General features: G+C 44.2%; 1 protein-coding gene across 26 annotated transcripts in view; it reads right to left on the bottom strand.

Annotated features, from left to right (window-relative positions):
- The window catches only part of EIF4G3 (eukaryotic translation initiation factor 4 gamma 3), a 226,087-nt gene that overhangs the window by 73,429 nt on the left and 132,026 nt on the right, over positions 1-20,632 (bottom strand). For 24 of the 26 annotated variants that reach the window (XM_084788157.1, XM_084788135.1, XM_084788146.1 and 21 more), the window contains one exon: positions 16,802-17,629. In XM_084788157.1, the coding sequence (XP_084644283.1) occupies positions 16,802-17,629 (828 nt within the window). The remainder of the gene's footprint in view (positions 1-16,801; positions 17,630-20,632) is intronic. The other 2 variants (XM_084788155.1, XM_084788154.1) reach the window with 1 other exon arrangement.

The following is a 20,632-nucleotide window of genomic DNA, read 5'->3' as shown; positions in this document are numbered from 1 at the left end:
AGAGTTCCCACCCTAGACACCTAGCTTTGTTCCTTCTCCTTCACCCAGGACTTCTGTTCGTATCACCTCTTCTCTCAGCGCTCTGCCCTTCAGGTGGCTCTGTGCCTCTGCCAGGTTTCTTTTGGCTGTGGACATGATTTTTAACCTCACCCTTGACATTTTTGTTTGTTTCAGAAATTCCCATAGGACTCTAGAAAAAAAGAAATCAAATTACCTTGGAAATAAGGAAAATCTGGGTAAGAGAAGAGAAACTACAGCAGAGCCTGCCAGGCACAGTGACACACGCCTTTGATGCCAGCATTGCAAGGCAGAGGCAGGTGGCTCTCTGTGAGTCCAAGGCTGGCCTGGTCTACAGTGAATTCTAGGACAGCCAGGGCTTCAAAGTGAGACCTTATCAAAACAAAACCCAACCACACACAGCGAAGACACAAAAGAACTGCACAGAATCACAGTGAGCTGAGGAGAGACTGAAGCACGCAGGATGCTCCTCCTCCTCCTCCTATGAGGTTGGTAACTGCTCCTTGTTCTGTTGAAGGCCTTTCGGGGCTGAGCTCCAGAAACAAAAGTAGTAAGTCTAATAAAATGGGGCGTCAGACTACCAAAAGCAGACCCTAAATACAATGGAGTTTTCACCTCCTGCTTTAAGAGGCTGGTCACCAAGGCTAACTAGAGTAACATGTAGGTGAATTCTATAGGTACTTTCAATAACAACCTTAGGATTTTTTCTCTCTGTATTTTACATTGTACCTCTAATTTTCTTTTAAATTTCCCCTTACTTTGAGTTTAATTTTCTTGTCTTTTAATAGTTCCTGAAGGTGAATGCTGAGGCAACAATATAGATACTTTTCTTTCACAATATATTCAAATTCGTGGTTTAACTTTTCATCTAAATTCCAGCTTTGCAGCATGCTATGCAGAATAAAACCTCACCCAAAATGCTCATACCTTAGCCTTATGGCCCGTGTACCTGTGCATGGTGAAAGTGCCCTTGTAGGTATGGTAAATTAAGCCTCTTCAGATAGACAGGAGCCCACTAGACAACATGCAATCAAAAAGGCCTTTTGGGGATGGGTGAGATGGCTCAGTGATTAGCAGCACTGCTGCTCTTCCAAAGGACCCAGAGTTTACCTGGCAGCTCACACACTGTCTGTCCACACACGGCTTGTGTGTAGGCGAGGGCAAATTAGGAAGACACTTGTTTTTCACCTCAGTTGTTTAAAAAAAAAAGTACCCCCGAGGCTGGAGGTTAAGAGCCTGCGGAATGGAGCACCTACCTACTATGCCAGGCACCCCACATTATGTCTGCAACTCTAGCTCTGAGAGAGCAATCTATAGTTATATTTTAGAACAGCAGTACAGCATTCCAGAGATGTACACACCATCCCCTTTGAACAACCCCTTATGACTTGCTGTTCTTCTTGACACAAAGCCACACACTTGTACATACCTCCAATGTGACTCTTGAAATACACCAACAGAAATAAAATAAGCACACCTCACGCCTTTTATGGATTCATTTTTATTATTGTATTTATTCCCCCAAAGCTAAACTTACATTCTATTTCACATGACTTTTGCATTTCTCCTACTCTCAGGGGTATTCAATAATCTATTTCTCAAAATTGATTAAAAAAAGAAAAATGAGGGGACGGGAATGGTGACATATGCCTTTAATCTCAGCAAAGGCAAAGCAAGCTGGATCTCTGAGATAGAAGCCAGCAAAAGTCAAGCAGAGTCGAGAGATACCCACCCCTCTCAAAGACTCACACTCATACACACAAGGGTGATGCTGTATGTTTTAGTTTTTTTTATTTTTTGAGACAGGGTTTCTCTCTGCCAGGTTGAGTTCTGTGACTTTTCTGTACTTAAAGAACAAAAGAATGTCACTCTTCAAAAACACTGATGAAGATTTTAGGTAAGCCCCACTGGCTGGCTGACGACATCCTTGACCCCTGGATTAGTAGAATACAATGGTTGGTTCGAACATCCCAGAATTATCCCCTAATGGTCACAAGGAACTTAGGTCAAACACAGAGGTAGACAATGAATGGTTTATTAAGAGAGTTAAAGACAGTCCAAGGCAGTTTGGCTTGGAGCCTGCCACGATCAGTTTTCCCTGTTCACAGAAGTTCCGTTTGCCTTGTAGAACCTTTTAACACGGGGTGGCTTTTTTCCTCTGGGAACTTGAAGTAGGTGAGGAGAATGTATGAGTTGGTCTCATTTGCAGGTTATAATCTCAAGGTGAACTCACTGGGGCTTGCTGTAGGATTTGTAAATGACTATCTTCAAATATGCATTCTCTGTTGTTTGCATGGGGTACCTAAGTATATGGTACACATGTGTGGGAGGGTGCATGCCTGTGGGCAGACCAGAGGACCACACTCTGTAGACTAGGCTGGCCTCAAACCCAGAGAGATCTGCCTGCCTCTGCCTCCTGCGTGCTGGGGTTAAAGTTGTGTGCCACCATGTGGGCAGTGTGTGATATCTGGTTCAAAGAAGGGAAAACAAACAAAACAAACAAGCATTTCCTCTAATTTTTGTTAATGAACGGACAGCTTACTGATAGCTCTGCAGAAAAGGCAAAGAAATGAACTACATCAGAGTGGGGGAAGCAGGCATGTCCCACAGAAAGGCAACAAAAAATGGGGGCTGCCTGAGTGACACTGGTCCACAGAGAGAAACACAGTACCGATTTCCAAGTGCAGAAAGTTAATAGCTTTAAAAAAATCACTTTAAATTGTTTATTTATTAATGTGTGTGTATAAATGTATGTGTCCAGAGGTCAGAGGATAATTCTGTGGTTCTTTCTCTCTTAGCACCATTAGGTGGGTTCTGGTGATCAAATTCAGGTTGCCAGGCTCACACTGCAAGGCCCTTTACCTGTTGAGCCATCTCACTGGCCCTCGTAGAAGTGTTGTCTTTGAATTAAGCTATTTTGTAGAGAGAACTGAATTAGAATTCTAGGCAAAATGAGCCTTTGTGAATATTTACATGGTTCAGGTCTTACTGCAAAAATCATCAGACTCTTGTTTACTCTATTTCTTCCGTCCTGACCAAAACAAGGAGGTCTCAGGTTTGCTTTTGCTTCCACTTAGCCTCAAAGCCCTGACCTGCACAGAGACCCTAAGACAGAGCAGGTGTGTTTATGCCATGGCTCCTTGCTTTAGAATCCGTGATTCTACATCACAGAGAGACCCTGTATTATTACACCTGCTGTATAACGTGCACCTTTTTTTTTTTTGTTTTTGTTTGTTGAGACAGAGTTTCTCTGTGTAGCCTTGGCTGTCCTGGACTCGTTTTGTAGACCAGGCTGGCCTCGAACTCAGAGATCTGCCTGCCTTTGCCTCTCTACTGATGGGATTAAAGGCGTGCACCACCACACCAGGCTTCATTAACGCTCATCTTAAATAGCCCATGTTCCTGCTTTTCCTGGAAACAGGCCTTTGGGATCATCTAAACAGATATGGTGATGAAAATGTGTGTAATTTCTATTTGAGAGAACATGAAAATGTAAAGAATATATTGGGCAATTTAATTTGTAGGAAAATCATTACTCTGTAAGAAATTCCAAATTTAAGCCAGGCGGTGGTGGAGCACGCCTTTAATCCCAGCACTCGGGAGGCAGACGAGGGCGGATCGCTTTAAGTTCGAGGCCAGCCTGGTCTACAAAGTTAGTCCAGGACAACAGAAGAAACCTTGTCTCGAAAAACCAAAAAAGAAATTCCAAATGTTCTGATTTATAAAAAGAACAATCTAACTTCTCCTCTTGGTCAACAAGAACTTGTTTTATTTGGGACAATTTATTCATTAAAGCAAATATAGAAAAGGTCAAAAGGTTGGTGTAAAAAAAAGGTTAGTGTAATTTTTACATAAAATCAGAAGTTGCTGGACTCAAAAAACCCCAACTCACAACACGGTCAGAGACCAAGAGGAACACCACAAATTGTCTCCTGAGCTGAATCGCCATGCCACCTCTGTAGTGGCCTCTCTATAGAAGCTGATCCCACCGCCCAAAGAACAGCTGTTGAGTTCCACGCCATGATGAGGCCACGGGACTACCATCTCAGGCACATTAGTCACCAGCCACCAAAGTGGACACCTGCATGAGTTCTGCAGTCACGTACATATAGCTGCTTGCTTCTGTATCTGCATGTGTCTCATTTGCCTGCAGCAGCAGTTACAGGAGCAGCATGAGGAGCTGGCACAGGCACCACAGCCTCAAGTACATCAGGCCTATTCTGCCTGGCAACTTCCTGGGACTGTTCCCCCAGTCCCTTTTAGCTACATAGCTGAGACTGGCGTTAGCTCTTCATTTCATGGCATGTTCTCCCAATCCATGGTGCTTGCATCTAGCTGACAGTACCAAAGCACTTTAATCAAAAGCTCCATTCCCTGATTACCCTCTATCCTCTGAATATCAGTCGGGCTGTATTTGCAGTGTGCAATACTGAGGTCGCTCAGACTGCATTCCAACAGGCACAGAGTTCTGCTTTCCATTTCAGGACTGTTAAGTAACAATTTCAGTTGACTGGACTCATAAGTCTTGTGTAAGATTCCTTTAATCTTACACAGTTATTACAAGGATTAATTCTGAAATGAATTCACTTACATGAAAGTGAAATAAACCACTAGGGTGCTAAGCTCAGGACCTCCTCTTCAAGACCCTTCATTTCTCTGCTGAAGCACATCAGCTGAAAAATTACCTTCTGTTTTTGGGTAACTATCAGGTCCATTTCCCACTCTATTGTGTCATTTACTGTGTCCTTGCTACTCTGCACAAAGACTTGCATGCAACTTTTAAGTGTGTTGCAGTGAGCGGCAGCCCATCTAAACCAGCACCTAGCCAAGAACAGCTGGTGCCTCCTGCAGCCAGGAAAGAAGGAGTGGCTTACAATCACTGAGTCTTTGTTACAGACAGATGGACACAGCTACAATGTATCCATCGCTACCTTAGAGTGAGGAATCTTCAGCAAACAGAACAGCCCCGGTAGTAAAAGGTGGGGTGGGAATTAAAGCACACAGCTTTTACCTGCAAAGCCTTGTCCTCCACATATCACACACCTGTCCTCTGTTCTTGTTCTTTTGGTCTGAGTTCCAGCTCCATTCCAGCCTGCTTTCTTCATTTTTGTTACTGGCAGAAGGTGGGGTATGGAACTCGGCAAAGGAGAAAAGTGTGAGGAGTAGGCTTGGCCTGTTAGCCTATGGCACACTTTAGGCAAATGAACTGGTAACATGACTCAAAGCAGGTTTGTTCCAGCACGCGAAGCAAAGAGCAACCCACCAGCAATTCTGCCATCAGTGAGACCTCAGATCACTGCAGCCGGACCACTGGAATATTTCTGAAGTCTCTGTATATTCTTATAGCTCTTCAGGCAGCTTCCTAGGCTTGTTTGCACTTAATAAGTACTTTAGTGCTCCTTTTACCACCATCAAATTGACTGCAGTTCATTTATTTTTAAAGATTTATTCATTTATTACATATACAGTTTTCTGCCTGCATGTGCTGCAGGCCAGAAGAGGGCATCAGACCTCATTATAGATGGTTGTGAGCCACCATGTGGTTGCTGGGAATTGAACTCAAGACCTCTGGAAGAGCAGTTAGTGCTCTTAACTGTTGAGCCATCTCTCCAACACCTTGAGTGCAGTTTAATTCAAGGTAAAATCTAGTACAGATGCAGATGAGAGGATGAGTCCAGCATTAGCTTGTAATTCAGAGAAGAGACTGCAGCATAGATAATCAGCTTCCCTCTAAGATTCTCTCCATCTCTGAGTGAGATGGGCACCACAAATATGGAAACCCATATCGGAAACTATCCCTTCTGCTCATCTGACTCCACACCTGGGCCATACAAAGTGCAGGCTGTTGAGACTTTTTACTCAGAGAAACCTTGAGAAGCACCACACATCCCAGCGGAGGTCACCAGCCTGCAGAAGCACCACACATCCCAGCGGAGGTCACCAGCCTTCAGAAGCACCACACATCCCAGCGGAGGTCACCAGCCTGCAGAAGCACCACACATCCCAGTGGAGGTCACCAGCCTTCAGAAGCACCACACATCCCAGTGGAGGTCACCAGCCTTCAGAAGCACCACACATCCCAGTGGAGGTCACCAGCCTTCAGAAGCACCACACATCCCAGTGGAGGTCACCAGCCTTCAGAAGCACCACACATCCCAGCGGAGGTCACCACACAGCTCTTCACCTTGTCTGTCTCAGGATTCACACACCTGTCTCTACAGAAAACCACTCAGAGGAAAGGGACTTTAGTCACTTCGGGAGTTCAAAGGTCAGAAGGTAAGTAATTTGGTAAGGGCAACAAATAAAATCAGATTGCTATTCAATTTAATCCCAGATTTTATACAAAGTAACATGAGCATGGATCTAGTAACCACCAGTATCCCTGGGGTTTTGTGACAGTATAAAATTTGATTGTTTTCTCTTCCTATGTCCTAAATATTGGAGAGAAGAGGGAACCAAAAGGTATTCTAACATATTTACAAATAAACAGGGGCTGGAGGCAAGCTCAGAAGGAGAGAACAAGACTGCAAGCACAGGACTCCAGGTTGAGCTCAACACCCAATAAAGCCTAGAGTTGCCAGGGAAGCCCATGCTGTCACCAGACCTGCAGGAAATGCCAGCACCGCTTAATGCAACGGCAGCTGCTCAAGTTGTTTCTTGAAACAAACAATACAGCACCATGAATCTAAGAAAGTAAGTGTTTGCTGTAATCAACAGTTTGACTTGAGGGGCAAGTGGCTCAGCCGCTAAAAGCTCTTGCTGTGGAGACCTGCTGACTTGAGTTCCATTCCCGGAACCCACAGTGGAGGGAGGTAAGTTGTCCTCTGACCTCTCTCTCATTCACTCATCTCTCCCCCTTCCCCTCCTCCCACAAATAACAAAAACTATACATATAAATTCAACTGAGAGAATCTATACATGTCAAAACAATTATACAAAATAAATGCTGGGCAGGAGGAGGCAACTTGGTAACTAGCAAGCAGAAGGCTTCAAGCCCAGTACGCCACTCCCCCCACCAAAACAAAAACAAATCCCCAACCATACACAAGACACATTTGAGGAATGCTTACACTTTTCCCATTCGTAACACTGAAGTGTACATAATGTAGTCACATATAAAAACTGCAGATCTGAGGAATGTTAGAATAAACTGGTTTTCCCCTTAAATATTTCACACACCACTGAAATTCGTTGGAGTCCAATGCTGAAGATAATTAAAACGCAGCAGTTCTAGAACAGTCTCTGCTACCAGGTCACAGCAGGGATAATAGCTCCTAGGCAGCACTGTGCCTCTCAGGAAACACTAAGCACCCTTACACAAGGAACGATTTTGCTTTAATTCGTCGCCTCAGTGTGCTAAGTAAGTAGTAGGTGCTACTTGCATTACACACACGGGCTGGGCACCAATGGGAAACTGGACACACAGGTCGGCACAGTCCCCGCGAGAAGGCTGTGGTGCTTTATCACAGCAGAAGAGTAATTAAGAAAAGACCAACACGAACAGATTATTAAGATGCTGAAAATTCTCCCTGGAAAACATTTTCTTTGTTAACTGTTATTTGGAGTATTATAAATAGTAGACATGGCCCTTTACACACCAATTTCTTTTTGTGTAAATTTTGATAGTTTGTATCTCTCTGGGAATTAGTTTCTTGATTTATCAAATTTCCAGGCACAGAATTGTTTGTAGTAAGTCTTTACTATGCTTTTGAAATGTATAGTGGGAAACAACTGACTTTTAACTACCAGCATCTTCTGTCTATTCAACTGCTTATTATTTTTTTTTAGAGGGGTGGGACGTTTGCTTTGAGACAAGGTCCCACTAAGTAGCTGTCCTGTCCTATGTATCTCTGGCTGTCCTGAAACTCACTATGTAGGCCTCAAATTCAAGAGGCCTCTGAAAGAATTCAAAGTAACATAAGCTAGTGGTACATGAGCACTTCCGTGGCATTCACACATGTATATAATGCATTTCCAGCTCACTCCGCCCTTTCACTCCCCACCTCTTACCCTTCCTTGCACCCTTGTCACTCCCACGAATCCTCTAGTAACTTAAAATTTTGATGGCAGAAGTCTAGAATTTCTTTTACAGGATATGTGATTTAAGGGGATCGGTTACATATAGATGTAATTTAAGAAGCAGACTGAGCCAGGTGGTGGTGCCAAACACACCTTTAATCTTGGTACCCAGGTGGCAGAGGCAAGTGGATTTCTATGAGTTGGGACCAGCCTTGTCTATAGAGCGAGTTCCAGGACAGCCAGGGCTATACAAAGAAACTGTTTCTCAAACAAACAAAGAAAAACCCAAAACAAACAGCCTGGCAATGGCGGCACACACTTTTAATCCCAGCACTTGGGAGGCAGAGGCGAGTGGATCTCTGTGAATTCAAAGCCAGCCTGATCTATGAAAGTGAGTTCAGGGTAGCCAGGGCTGCACATAGAAACCCTATCTCAAAAAACCAAAAACCAAGCAAACAAAAGCCGCTGCAGGCTAGGGCAGTGAGTATAAAGTCTGGCTCTCCTGAAGTAAGCTTGAGACTGTCACCAAGTCCTCATTATTTTCTCTGTGGTAGTAGTAGTTGGGTTTTGTGAGGGCTGACAAAGCCAATACCACAGTCCCTGATAAATAGGAAGCCTTTATTCAACAGTTGTTATTCTACTATTGCATTTAAAATATATTTTTTAACGCTGCAACACACTAGATTTCTTATGGGTCATCAGAGAGTCTAATAACAAAGTACTGGAATGGCGGCCAATGGCTGTAATAGCAGCACTAGAGAGGTGGAGGCAGGAGGATCACGTGCAGTTACACAGGGAGCTCAAGGCTTCCTTAAGAATGGGCAATGAGGCCAGGGGTGGAAGGGTGGCATACCCCTTAATCCCAGCATTCGGGACGCATAGCAGGTGGACTGCTGTGATTTCGAGGCCAGTCTGGTCTACAAAGCTAGTCCAGGACAGCCAGGACTACAAGAGAAACTGTCTCAAAAACAAAACAAAACAAAACAACAACCAACCACAAACACACCCCCAAACAAACAAACAAACAAACAAAAACCCAAAACAGCAACAAAAAACAAATCTGGATTGAGTTTCAGAACAGCTAGAGATACACAGAGAAACCTTGTCTTGAATAAAACAAACAAAAGAATAGGCAATGAGATCCTGTCTTAAAAATAGTCTGTCTAGGGGCTAGAGAGATGGCTCAGAGGTTAAGAGCATTGGCTGTTCTTCCAGAGGTCCTGAGTTCAATTCCCAGCAACCACATGATGGCTCACAACCATCTCTAATGAGATCTGGTGCCCTCTTCTGGTATGCAGGCACACATGCGAGCAGAATACTGTATAATCAACCAATCAACCAATCAGTCAATCAAACTGTCTAGCCAGGAGCAGTGGTCCAAGCCTTTAATCTCAGCACTTGGGAGGCAGATGCAGGTGGATGTCTGTGAGTTTGAGGCTAGCCTGGTCTACAAAGCGAGTATAGGACAGTGTAGCTCTGTCTCCAAAAACAAGCCAGTCTTAGCACAAACCAAAATAAAATTTAAGCAACTCTGTAAGGATAGTATTAAACAGCAAGGCATGGTGGCACATGCCTTTAATCCCAGTACACAGTAAGACCCTGATTCAAAACACCAAAAATAAACCAAAAACACCAAACAAAAAACAGAGCTTGCTAATGAAAAAGAATGAGCTGCATGGCTAAACTATACATGACCAATTTCACAGACAAAACACGCCGAACTGATGCCATCGCATTTTGGGTGCTTCTGTATCAAGGAAATACAACAGAAAACTTTGTGAACACTTAAATTTGGAAGAAGTAAATGTGGAGTAGGCTGAAAGACATCATCAAGGCAGCCAGAACAAGAATTAATTCCCATCAAATGGATACCGAGACCGGCAAAATCAATGCCAGGGCAGAGCAACAGCAGCACCCTAAAGCCAGCCCGGAAGCCTCACATTAGTCTCTGAAAACAGCTGCCTCTCTGAGTCGTGGACAGTGTCTTAGTTAGGGTTTCCATTGCTGTGAAGGGACACCATGACCGTGGCAACTCTCATAAAGGAAAACATTTAACTGGAGCTGCCTTACAGTTCAGGAGGTTAGTCCATTATCATGGTGGGAAGCATGGCAGCGTGCAGGCAGACATGGTGCTGGAGGAGCTGAGAGTTCTACATTTTCATGTGCAGGCAGCCAAAGAGGACTGTTTTCCACACTGGGTGGAGCTTGAGCATAGGAGACCTCAGAGCCCGCCCTCATAGTCACATACTTCCTCCAACAAGGCCACACCTCCTGCTAGTGCCACTCCCCAAGTGCCAGCATTCAAATACATAAGTCTAGGGGAGCCATTCCTATACAGACTACCAGAGAGAGATACATCCAGAAGCAACATTTTATATGGAGGGCTTCCTGGGAAATGTGTACTGAAAATGTTTCAAGAACAAGTCTGGAGACAGTTCTCAGTCACTGAGCTAGAGACGACACGGTGAACGCATGGGTGCTGAGCAGAAGGAAGGTTGGCTCAACAAAGGCAAACACACACAAGGACTGAGTTGCACGCCCAGGAAGGGGCACTCATCACTTCTTCAAAGACAGAGCCTTCTGGGTTTGAGTACAAGGACTACTGCTGCGTTCCTGCCCCATCAAGGCCCTCATTTGTGAGATCACAGCCTATTGGTGGCTTCCAGTGGAATACTCAATAGCTACCTCAGAGAGGAGAAAGGCTCTCGTGCTCTGGAGCTGAGTAAGGATCCTCTGGCATGGCCCGTGCGGAACGTCAGGGCCTGGTTGTGCTTCAGGTAGGTCACTCATGGTGTTACTCATGCAACACATTTCCTGTATTGCCAAACTACAGTTCCCCTAACCAGATCTACACCACCACATTTTCATGTACCATAAAACTAGGAGTAAACTACAGTGACTTGTGAAAACACTATTTGCCTCCCCAAGCCTGAGTAACACTTCATTTTGTTCTGGATGTTCCTTATACATGTAGTAATAAGCGGTCTGTTGTGACATTTTCTACTTGGCATGTCTTCAAGGTTCATCCAGAGTTTTCTCCTTTCAGGTCTGAATAAACAATTCATTATGCTACTGCATACCTTCTAGATCCTTCTGAAGCAGATGTCAGCTTAATAAGTTTACTGTGATGTTAAAATGACATAATGTATAGAAAACCTTTAATCAAAGTCACAATACCATCGGGATTTATGTTCACTTCTTCCTGCCAGATTACTATTTCCCAGGAGCCAGTCCTTAATCCCAGCACTCGGAGGCAGAGGCAGGCGGATCTCTGAGTTCAAAGCCACCCTGGTCTACGTAGCAGTTTCAAGGTTACAAAGTGAGACACTGTGTCAATGCCCCTGCATCTAGTTGTTTTTCAAAAGGGATCAATTTCACACTTTTGTATAATATCAGCAAGAAGAAAATATTTCGCCCCTTAATATAAGGGAAAGACGAAGTACTACTCAACTACTGACAGACTGCTCAGCACGCACACCTTATGAGGAGAATACATGTTAGGAGGAGTTTAAGGCTCTGGTGCTGCTGCTGTTGAAGTTGCATTTAATCACATAACATAACCCTGAAACCACAGGGGGCTAGAGATGGCTGAGTGGTTAAGAGCACCACCTGTTCTTCCAGAGGTCCTGAGTTCAATTCCCAGTTAGCCACATGGTGGCTCACAATCATCTATAATGTGATCTGATGCCCTCTTCGGGCGTACATAATAAATAAATCTTAAAAAATAAAGCCACAGATCTAATATGTGCTGCTAGTTTTAAGTCAACCCGACACACACTAGAGTCTTTTGGGAAGAGGGACCCTTAATTGAGAAAAATATTCCCATCGGATTAGCCCGTGGGCAAACCCACAGGGCATTTTCTAGGTGGTTGATGTGTGAAAGCCTGGTAGTGACATTACTCCTGGCCAAGTTGGTCCTGGGGAACATGAGAAGAAAAACTGAGCAAGCCAGGAATGAAAAGCCAGTAGGCAGCTCTCCTCCACGACCTCTGCATTAGCTCCTGCCTCCGTATTTCTGCCCTGACAATCTGAAAGATAAAACCCACCCCCGGAGTTCCTATTGCTGCTTATCAAAGTAACAGAAACCCTAAGACCCATCACGAAGGGGTTTTCATCAGGAATGGTCAGTCAACAAGCTTTTGGAGGTAACACCTGAGATATCTGATAACCATCAAGGAAGGTCAGAGTTTATATGGAGGTAGGGGGTGGGGGTGGGGGTAGGGGTGGGGAGAACTGGCGGCAGTGGTGAATACACATGACTGTGGCATTACAAAACTGTCAGAAGTGTACATCTTATCACGTATAAATTATACCCAATGATCCTACCTACTTAAGGAAAGGAAAATGAAACAAATGCTTCATCAGCAAGCATAATACCTGAGAGAAGGCTTTATATAAACACAAAATTGCTAGGTAAATTACTGTGAAATAGAAAAAGAGTGACTGCCAGACACGTGTAGTTTCATTATAAGCCCATCTGCATGCTAAAGGACATATTTGTTGCAGGATATTTGATTATAATGTGAACCTCAAGATTGTGGTGCTTACTAGAAAAGTCTCTGTCTAGTTGTGGTGTGACTCAGCCGTAGCACACACCTTTAATACAAGAGCTTTCTGCTTGAACAAGATTAAAGTCAACCATAGGTCAAAAGGTGGAGCAAGCAGCCAGTCGACAGGGAGTGAACATAGGGAAAAAAAAAACAGAGAGTAAGAGACGTCAGGAGGATGGATAGACAGATGAACAAGAAGTAAAAGGGAGGGACATTCAGTTCAAAGGTTTTTAGAAACGGTGTGGGGAAAAGGGTTTTCTTTTCTTTCTGGGACGCTGGCTGAGGAGGAAAGTCACTGGGTGCTTTCTCTGCCTCTCTGAGCTAGCAGGCTTTCAACCCAGCATTTGGCTCCAGCATCTTTATTGGTAAATTCAGACATTTGAGATTTTGTTAAAAACACATACTCTCCACTGCCACGGCAATTATTCAAAGATCCATTAACACGTGTGGAATTCCAGGCAGGATGATCTGTGTGAGAGGCCAGCCTGACCTACACAATGATTTCTGTAATTGCCAGGAATATAGTTTGAGACATCTCAAACACCACCTCACCCCAAATTCCTGTAAAGAAAAGACGGACTGTCTGTATGAGACTGTCTTTCACCGTCGCTTCTCGTTTTCGTTTTCTCTGAAGCAGTGTCTTGCTATGCAGCACTGGCTGACCTAGAATTTGCCATGTAGTCAGGGCTGGACTCTGACCTGCAGCCACCTTGTGCTGGCCTTCTAACTGTTGGCATTACAAGCATGCTGCCACATCAACTAACTTACTCAATCAGACTTTTTTTTTTCTTGGCCTCTTAAATTGATCTTCTTGGCCTCAAAATAACTCCATCAATCTGTTCTAATCCCTGGCTCTTCCTCCTCCTCTGGCTCTTTGGTCTTCTCCTGAGTCTAGCTTGTTCTGCCTCTACAACCAAACTATTACTATCCCAATAAAACTGTCTTCCTCTCTTCCTCTCCGCATTACATTTTAAGTAGCTTCCCTTTCCTCTCTCTTCTCCTCAGAGTTGGGTGTATCCTGTTCTCTCATTTTTTTTCCCTCTGATTCATTACTTTTTCTGCCACTCAATTAAGCTTCACTTTCAAACATGGTGCTTCCTTCTACAAACTAACTTTACCTTCACTGTTTGGGATTAAAGGTACCACACCACCATGCCTGGACTTAAGCTTTTCTTTACCTGATACTTGCTCAATACCAGGCTGGCCTTGAACTCAGATCTGCTTGCTCTGTCTCGTGGATTAAAGGCGTGTTTGTAGTCAAACCAGATTGCACAGACCTGAATCTTTGGATCTGATCTCCTGCCAGCCGTATCACATAAAGCAGCCATGTTCTGAATTAAAATTCCTCTACTACTGGACCCACACCTTGGAATCATCTTTCGGTGACACATTAGATACTATCTGAGGAAGACAGGCAAAGGTTAGGAAAAGAAAGAAATCCCTAGGGCCGTAGTTCACCTTCACGGGTCAAGCTGATTTATTTTTATTTCTCTGAATGTATATTATGTTTTCTCACAGCTGAAATTAAGGCAATAGTATTACTTAGTCTTCATCCTGCATTACAATATTCTCCTGTATGCAAGTCTAAAAAGAGCACAAACAGCCAGTGATTGATGTCTTCACTCGATCTTACTTCCACATAGTAAATACGCCTTCCACTTTATAGCTCCCAGAACCTGGAAACCCAATCTCTGCTGGACAGGAGCCTTAAGTTCCTGGAAACTAGTCAAAGAGGGGCTCCTCCAGCAGAAAGAGCAAACACAGGGGAAGCCACCTCCCTCTCCAGCTCAAAGAAGGCCTCACTGAATGTCTGAATGTAGATTCAGGACATACTTTGTTCCCTAGCACATGTGACAGGTGAAAGCAACACAACTGGGTCAGATGGACTTTCCTTCAACCTACAACTAGAAAAATTTACCTGAAAACGAGTTTACAAATTTATGATAAAAAAAAAAATCCAGAGAAATTGCACTATGAGGTTAACTAATGATAAAAAGAAAGTTCCCTGCAGCAAAACTTCGAGCAATGGTTCGATCAAAATCACTTGTTTTAAAAGAGCCAAGTTCAAGTTAATGGCATCAATCACATGCACTGCTGGCTCTCCACAAAACCGATCCCATTTCTGGGTGTATCACAGAATGCTTTTTTTTTTTTTATGGTTAGAAACCACCTACTTTCACTATCAACTACACAAAAACTGCCAGGTGTGGGTATGCATGCATGCAAATCTAGTGCTTGGAAGGTGGAGGCAGGAGGATTAGGAGTTTTAAAGTCATCTTCAGCTACAGAGTGCATCTGAGGGCAGCTGAGCTTTGTTCTGAGACACCATTCTCAAAAAGCCAGAAACTAACATAAAGACTCCCAAGACTTGCCAAAGAGCACCCCACTAGCAAAGAGTCTGCCAATCGAGTTAAATATGCATACAAACTCTGGCCAGTCTCTGCTACTTGTCTGAGTCTACAGACACACATGCAATTCTCAGTTATACAGGCTGCAGCCTCCTGATGCACTCAGGGCCCCAAGGGAACAGTGCAATCAAGTGCTTTCCAGAAGCACAAACAAGTTAGGTGTGACATGACCAATTTTCTTACTGAGTTTATTTACTAAGCTCCCAGGAAAAGCCAAGTTGCACCTTGTTTTGCAGAACTGGGGACCTGTTGATAAGCAAGAGAGGGGCCTGCCAGGCCCAGGGAACACTCCAACTACCTTAAGTAAAACAACTCTCACCTGCCCAGTGCACTGAGCATAGACCACACAGCACAGGACAGGGCTGCACCGACTCCAATAAGTCAGTGTTTATATATTCTGGGCTGCTCCCTGTGGAACCAGACCACAAGCTCCAGGTAAACTTTGGTGGTTTGAAACTGTTGAAAGGTTGAGTTAAAATCTGATGAAGTTTCATGCAGGAGCGATGACTCAGCAGTTAAGAGCATTGCTGCTTTGCAGAGGACCTGGGGTTCATCTCCCAGCACCTACATGGAGACTCACAACCATCTGTAACTCCAGCTCCAAGGAGGCCTGACACTGGCTTCTCACCACAGACATGCATAGGGTACACATACACACATGTAGGCAAACACTCTTACACAAAAAGTAATGTTAATTTTTTTTAATTGATAAAAACCGCAATCAAAAAAAAGAGAAAGGAAAGCCTTCCTCTTGTCAGGTGTGGTGGTGCACGCCTTTAATCCCAGCACTCAGAAGGCAGAGGCAGGCGGATCGTTGTGAGTTCGAGGCCAGACTGGTCTACAAAGCAACTCCAGGACAGACAAGGCTACACAGAGAAACCCTGTCTCGAAAAACCATAAACCAAATCAAACCCAAACAAACAAACAACAAAAAAAGCACAAAAACACAAAACCAAACAAACAAAAAACATGCAATCACCAGATCCTAGATGAAATTACTAAAAAACAGTGTGAGTTGGGGAAGACTATAAAAGTTTCAGAATAAAAATGACTATATAAAAATTGAAAGCAAAAATAGAACCTTTTTTTTTCCTTTTCAGTCTAATTGAGACAGGGGTTTTTCTCTACATAGCCCTGACTGCCTGGACGTCACTTTGTAGAAAGGATAAGCTCAAATTCGAGGTGATGGCTCTCCTGCCTCCATCTCCCGAGTGCTAGGGTTCTAGGTGCATGCTATCACTGCCAGCCTAAAGTGAAAGACTAAGGCATCTGATCAAAGGGATGGTCTATGCTTCAACAGTGCTTGTGCTGGTGCCCTCAGCAGCTCTTTCATGGAGGACTTTCAGTCACGGACTGGTTGGCTGGTTTGAAATTCTGAGAAGAATAGGTTGGGAGCCATAGACCAGGCTGGTTTCCACTCCAGCTTTGTAGTAACAGAAAAAGAAGAAGAAGAAAAAAAAGGAAAAACAAAACAAAAAAACAAGCAACAAGAACAAAACCCATTGAAGGATGAGTTTTTAAAAAAGGAAACAAAAGAAAACAAAAATCCTCAACATGTATAGGGACATGTACCTTGGAGACATTTAGTGTATTTGGGAATTCTCATTTGCATTTTAGACAATGAAGTAACTCTTTTGCAGGCTGTACTAAAAAACAAACACACCACTGAAGAAATCAGACTAGGAATTTCAGCATTCATTTGATGTTTCTGGAAGTCAAGGAAAGTAGCCAATTAAAAAATAACTCCGTCATGGCCTCTTCTTCATGGCCAGCAAGCATACAAGCATTAAGGGCAGAAGAGCTTACCTGGGGCAGGGCTCTTTCTGGAACTTAAGTTCTGAGAATCCACACGCTCTTCCGTTTGCCCATCTGACTCGGCCTCCGTTTTGTTCTGCAGCTCCTTTGCATCCTCGCTAAGGCAAGCTCTTATGCTTTCGCCCTCTTCAGCGGCTCTCAGGACCGCAGTGGCAGCAACAGGAGGACGAGCAGTGGTGGCAGAAATGATGACAGGGGTGCAAGGAGGAGAAGCTGGGGGAGTTGGAGGAGCTGGGGAGAAGGCAGGCAGCATGGAAGGGGTGACAGGAGTTGGAGTACACTCCACTTTCATGTCTTCCTGGGGATGCTCCAGAATCTCCAATTCAAGAGTCAAGGGCAGCACCTCCTGTCTCACCATGTCCACAATGCTCTCCTTGGCTGATAATTTTTCACCAACTCCATTCATTTCATTAATGAGGTTAGTAGTAGAAATCAGCTGAATGTCATGAGGTGCTACACTACAGGGTTTCTTGCATATAGCACTGTCATCTGTTAGTGCAGGGTCTGAGGCTGCTGTGCAGGATGTGGGGCTGGGCGCAGGAAGTGCATCTTCTATTGAGGAAGAAAGTTCACACTTGTCCTCGACAACAGCAGTGAATAGTGGTTGGCTGCTGAGGGCAGCAGAAGTGGGGGAAGGAACTGAACTCCTGGCAAGTGGAGGAAGGGCGGTGGGCGATGGAGGCCGAGGAGGCTCCAGGGTGGACTCTCCAGCAGCAGTCTCGGGCATCTGGCCTGCGTGCTCTTTCTTCTCCCCACTAAGCACGAGCCTAAGGACTGTGGAGGGAGACTGGAACACTGGTTCTGGTTTTGGCTTTTCTTCTGGGAGAAAAGAAAAAGAATTTAAAGAATAATTTTGAACCACAGAGGCACTGCCTTAGGCCAAGTCTTCTCATCTCTTATCCACACTTAGGGACAGCAAGAGACAGACCAAAATATTGGACTCCAAAAACACCGCCCTGCTTGTTCTCCTGTCACACTTACTAGTCCTTGGTCCCCAGGACACTGATGCTTATTTAGGAGGAAGAGAGGGATTCCGTTCACAAATGATGGCCCGAGTACAAGAGGACACCTTACAGAAACTAGAGCTAAATCTTTCCCAATCTTCTACTATGTACCCTGAGCTCTGGCTCCTCTTGGCCTCAGCCTACTAAATGCTGGGATTAGAAGCACGGGTCACCACACCCACATCAGCTCAACCTCCTTTAGGAGCAGCAACAGCCTTTGCCCTTCTTCACCTTGCTCCCTGTGACTATGTTTCTAGCAAGGGTGCACCTGTGTCCAAGCAGAACAGTACAGAAGCAAAGAGGCAGAAACTAAATTATTAAAATTGCCTTTTAATGATCAATGACATCAAACAACTGAACATCAAAGATTTCAAAATTAACTTTTACTCCTCAGAAAAGGTTCTAACCAATAACACAAGCAGTGTGGAAACAGGATCATCTGCTACTTCAAAAGTAAAGCAGTTCCTTAAAGGCAACCCAAGGTAAGGTCAAGTAATTCCTTCGCTGGACCTCTGTGTGGAAAACATTGTGTGTGTGTTTTATATCATATGTGTGTTATACTGTGTATATGTGTGTGCGCACACACACATATATACACATATGTATAATCTGTGTACAGAGAAAATAAAAGCAAAAAAGGATAACCATAAAGGTGGCACAAGTGAAATAACAAGAAGTGCTAACAACTCCCTGATCTGAATCCAGGTAAATGACATGGGAAATCACTGGGAGGGGAACTCCCTGATGTCCCCAGCTTGGGATTCCTTAAGCATCCAGCTGTCCCCTAAGACAGCCAAGGCTGAGAGACTCTCCTCTCAATGCAGGCTGCAGCCACAAAAGTGATTATGGTGCAGTATGTCTGTGAAGGAGAACACTGTCACACAGAGCAAAGGGAGCACATCACACTAAGGTGAATTCCATACAGCTTTGGAATTCACTGAAAGTGATAGGCTCAGTATCTACAAGGGCATCCACAAGTCTGCCCTTTCTCAGCCTCATAAGGTAAGAGTAGGAAGAGCTCATTGCCACATTTTTCAGATTAAGTTGCCAGGGCAGAAACCAAAAGTAAACAGGAAACATGCATTCATTATACATGCATGTGCTCTCTGTCCATCATGTTTAACAGATGTCCATTTATAACAGCTCTGAGGAACTCCCATCTTGTAGTGGGTTTATTTACTTCAACATCTGAGTGTTGGAGACACTTTTCCCCCCATTTTACTGATCCAGTTTCTCCAATGAATGTATCATAATTATAAGAACAAAACTGTTTCCACTGATCCTCAGGTATGCTCAACCAGTGGCCTACACAGGTCTTGTAATTACATGTCTCATGACCACAGGGAAGGTGCCATGGACACATATTAGGCTGAGAGAAGAATGGCAAGCATGCCCTATCTGAGGGCCAGTCCTGGCCTGAATGCCAACTGAACCCCAGCAGGTAAGGTATGAAGTTATAACAGAAGGCCAGTTCTGAACGCTGAGCAAGCTTTTCCAAAAAGCATTACGAGTGACTGTGGGGAGAGCTGTGCCCAACTCTATCAGCCCCCAATACCCTAGTTCCAACAGCCTACAGTGAATGAAGCGGAAAGTTCCTTAGCTCTCCGTGCTCTCAGAGGTGAGCATGTAATAATTTTTCTCTTTAGAAACAAATATGTACTATTGTCTTATCTTTATAAAATGCTGGCGAAATGAAAAATGGTGCATCTGTGTGCTTATGTAAAGGGATTCTGAGAAACTATATTAATAATGGCAGTTGACATTTATTAAGTACCTAGCCCCGCCAGGAGAGTGACCCTGTTTTACAGAAGAAGAAATTATGCTTTGAGATTAGTCTTGGTCTAGAAGCTGTCTACAGAGCAAAGGGCTGAAGGGCAATTTCAAAACTCACATTTACCAATCAAGGGTGAGAAGGCTTAGGAAAAATAGCAGCGCTTAGATGGCTCAAGCAGGAGGGACATTCTGCGACTTCGTGCAAACCTCACCAGTGACAGACCCTTAATAAGACAGAGCCCATGGGGCACAGCACACATAGCACTGTGGGGAGAGCAGTAACAGCAAGTCTCCCTACACAGCTCTCGGCCTGGAGGTCGCCTTGAAGTCAAGAGATCTGCCAGCCTCTGCCCAAAGGTGTGCATCACCACACCAGGTTACAAGTCTTTTAGGTAAGTGTATTCTTCTATACTTCTTTAACCTAAAAGGAATTTACAGTCTGAAAAGCAAGTATAAAGAAAAAGTGATAGACATGCAGCGAGCCCCTTCCAGAAGTATTTGAACTGCCAACAGTAGTGGTATATGGTTCAAAGAGCTCCTCTGAGTCTGGGGTGTAGCTCAGGGGGTGGAAAACCTGCATGGTGCAAACATCCCCCAAGATTCCTTCCTCAGGACCACATGAATAAGTAGTGCAAGGAGGTATATACCCCTAATTTAAGAACCTAGGATATTTGGCAAGAAATCGTGAGTTCAAAGTCATCCTCAGGTATATACAGAGCAAGAGGCCAACCTGGGCTTCATGAGACCGTGCTTCAAAACAAAAAAAGAAAACCCACCTAGTCTGAAAATTATTTCACATCCTTGCAATCTATGCGAGTACTCAGTATGACTATTACAGCAGTCACAAAGCTGCTCATCGGTGCTATAAAATGGACTTAAAATACAGTCTTGTCTTTTCTAAAAGATTTGTTATATATACAGTGTTCTGACTGCATATATGCTTGCACACCAGAAGAGGGCACCAGATCTCATAGATGGTTCTGAGCCACCATGTGGTTGCTGGGAATTGAACTCAGGACCTTTGCAAGAGCAGCCAGTGCTCTTA

Source organism: Acomys minous, assembly GCF_964271855.1.
Source record: "Acomys minous genome assembly, chromosome: 6".
Classification (NCBI taxonomy): domain Eukaryota; kingdom Metazoa; phylum Chordata; class Mammalia; order Rodentia; family Muridae; genus Acomys; species Acomys minous.
Note: the sequence above shows the minus strand (reverse complement) of the source record. Positions and strands in the feature narration are given on the sequence as shown.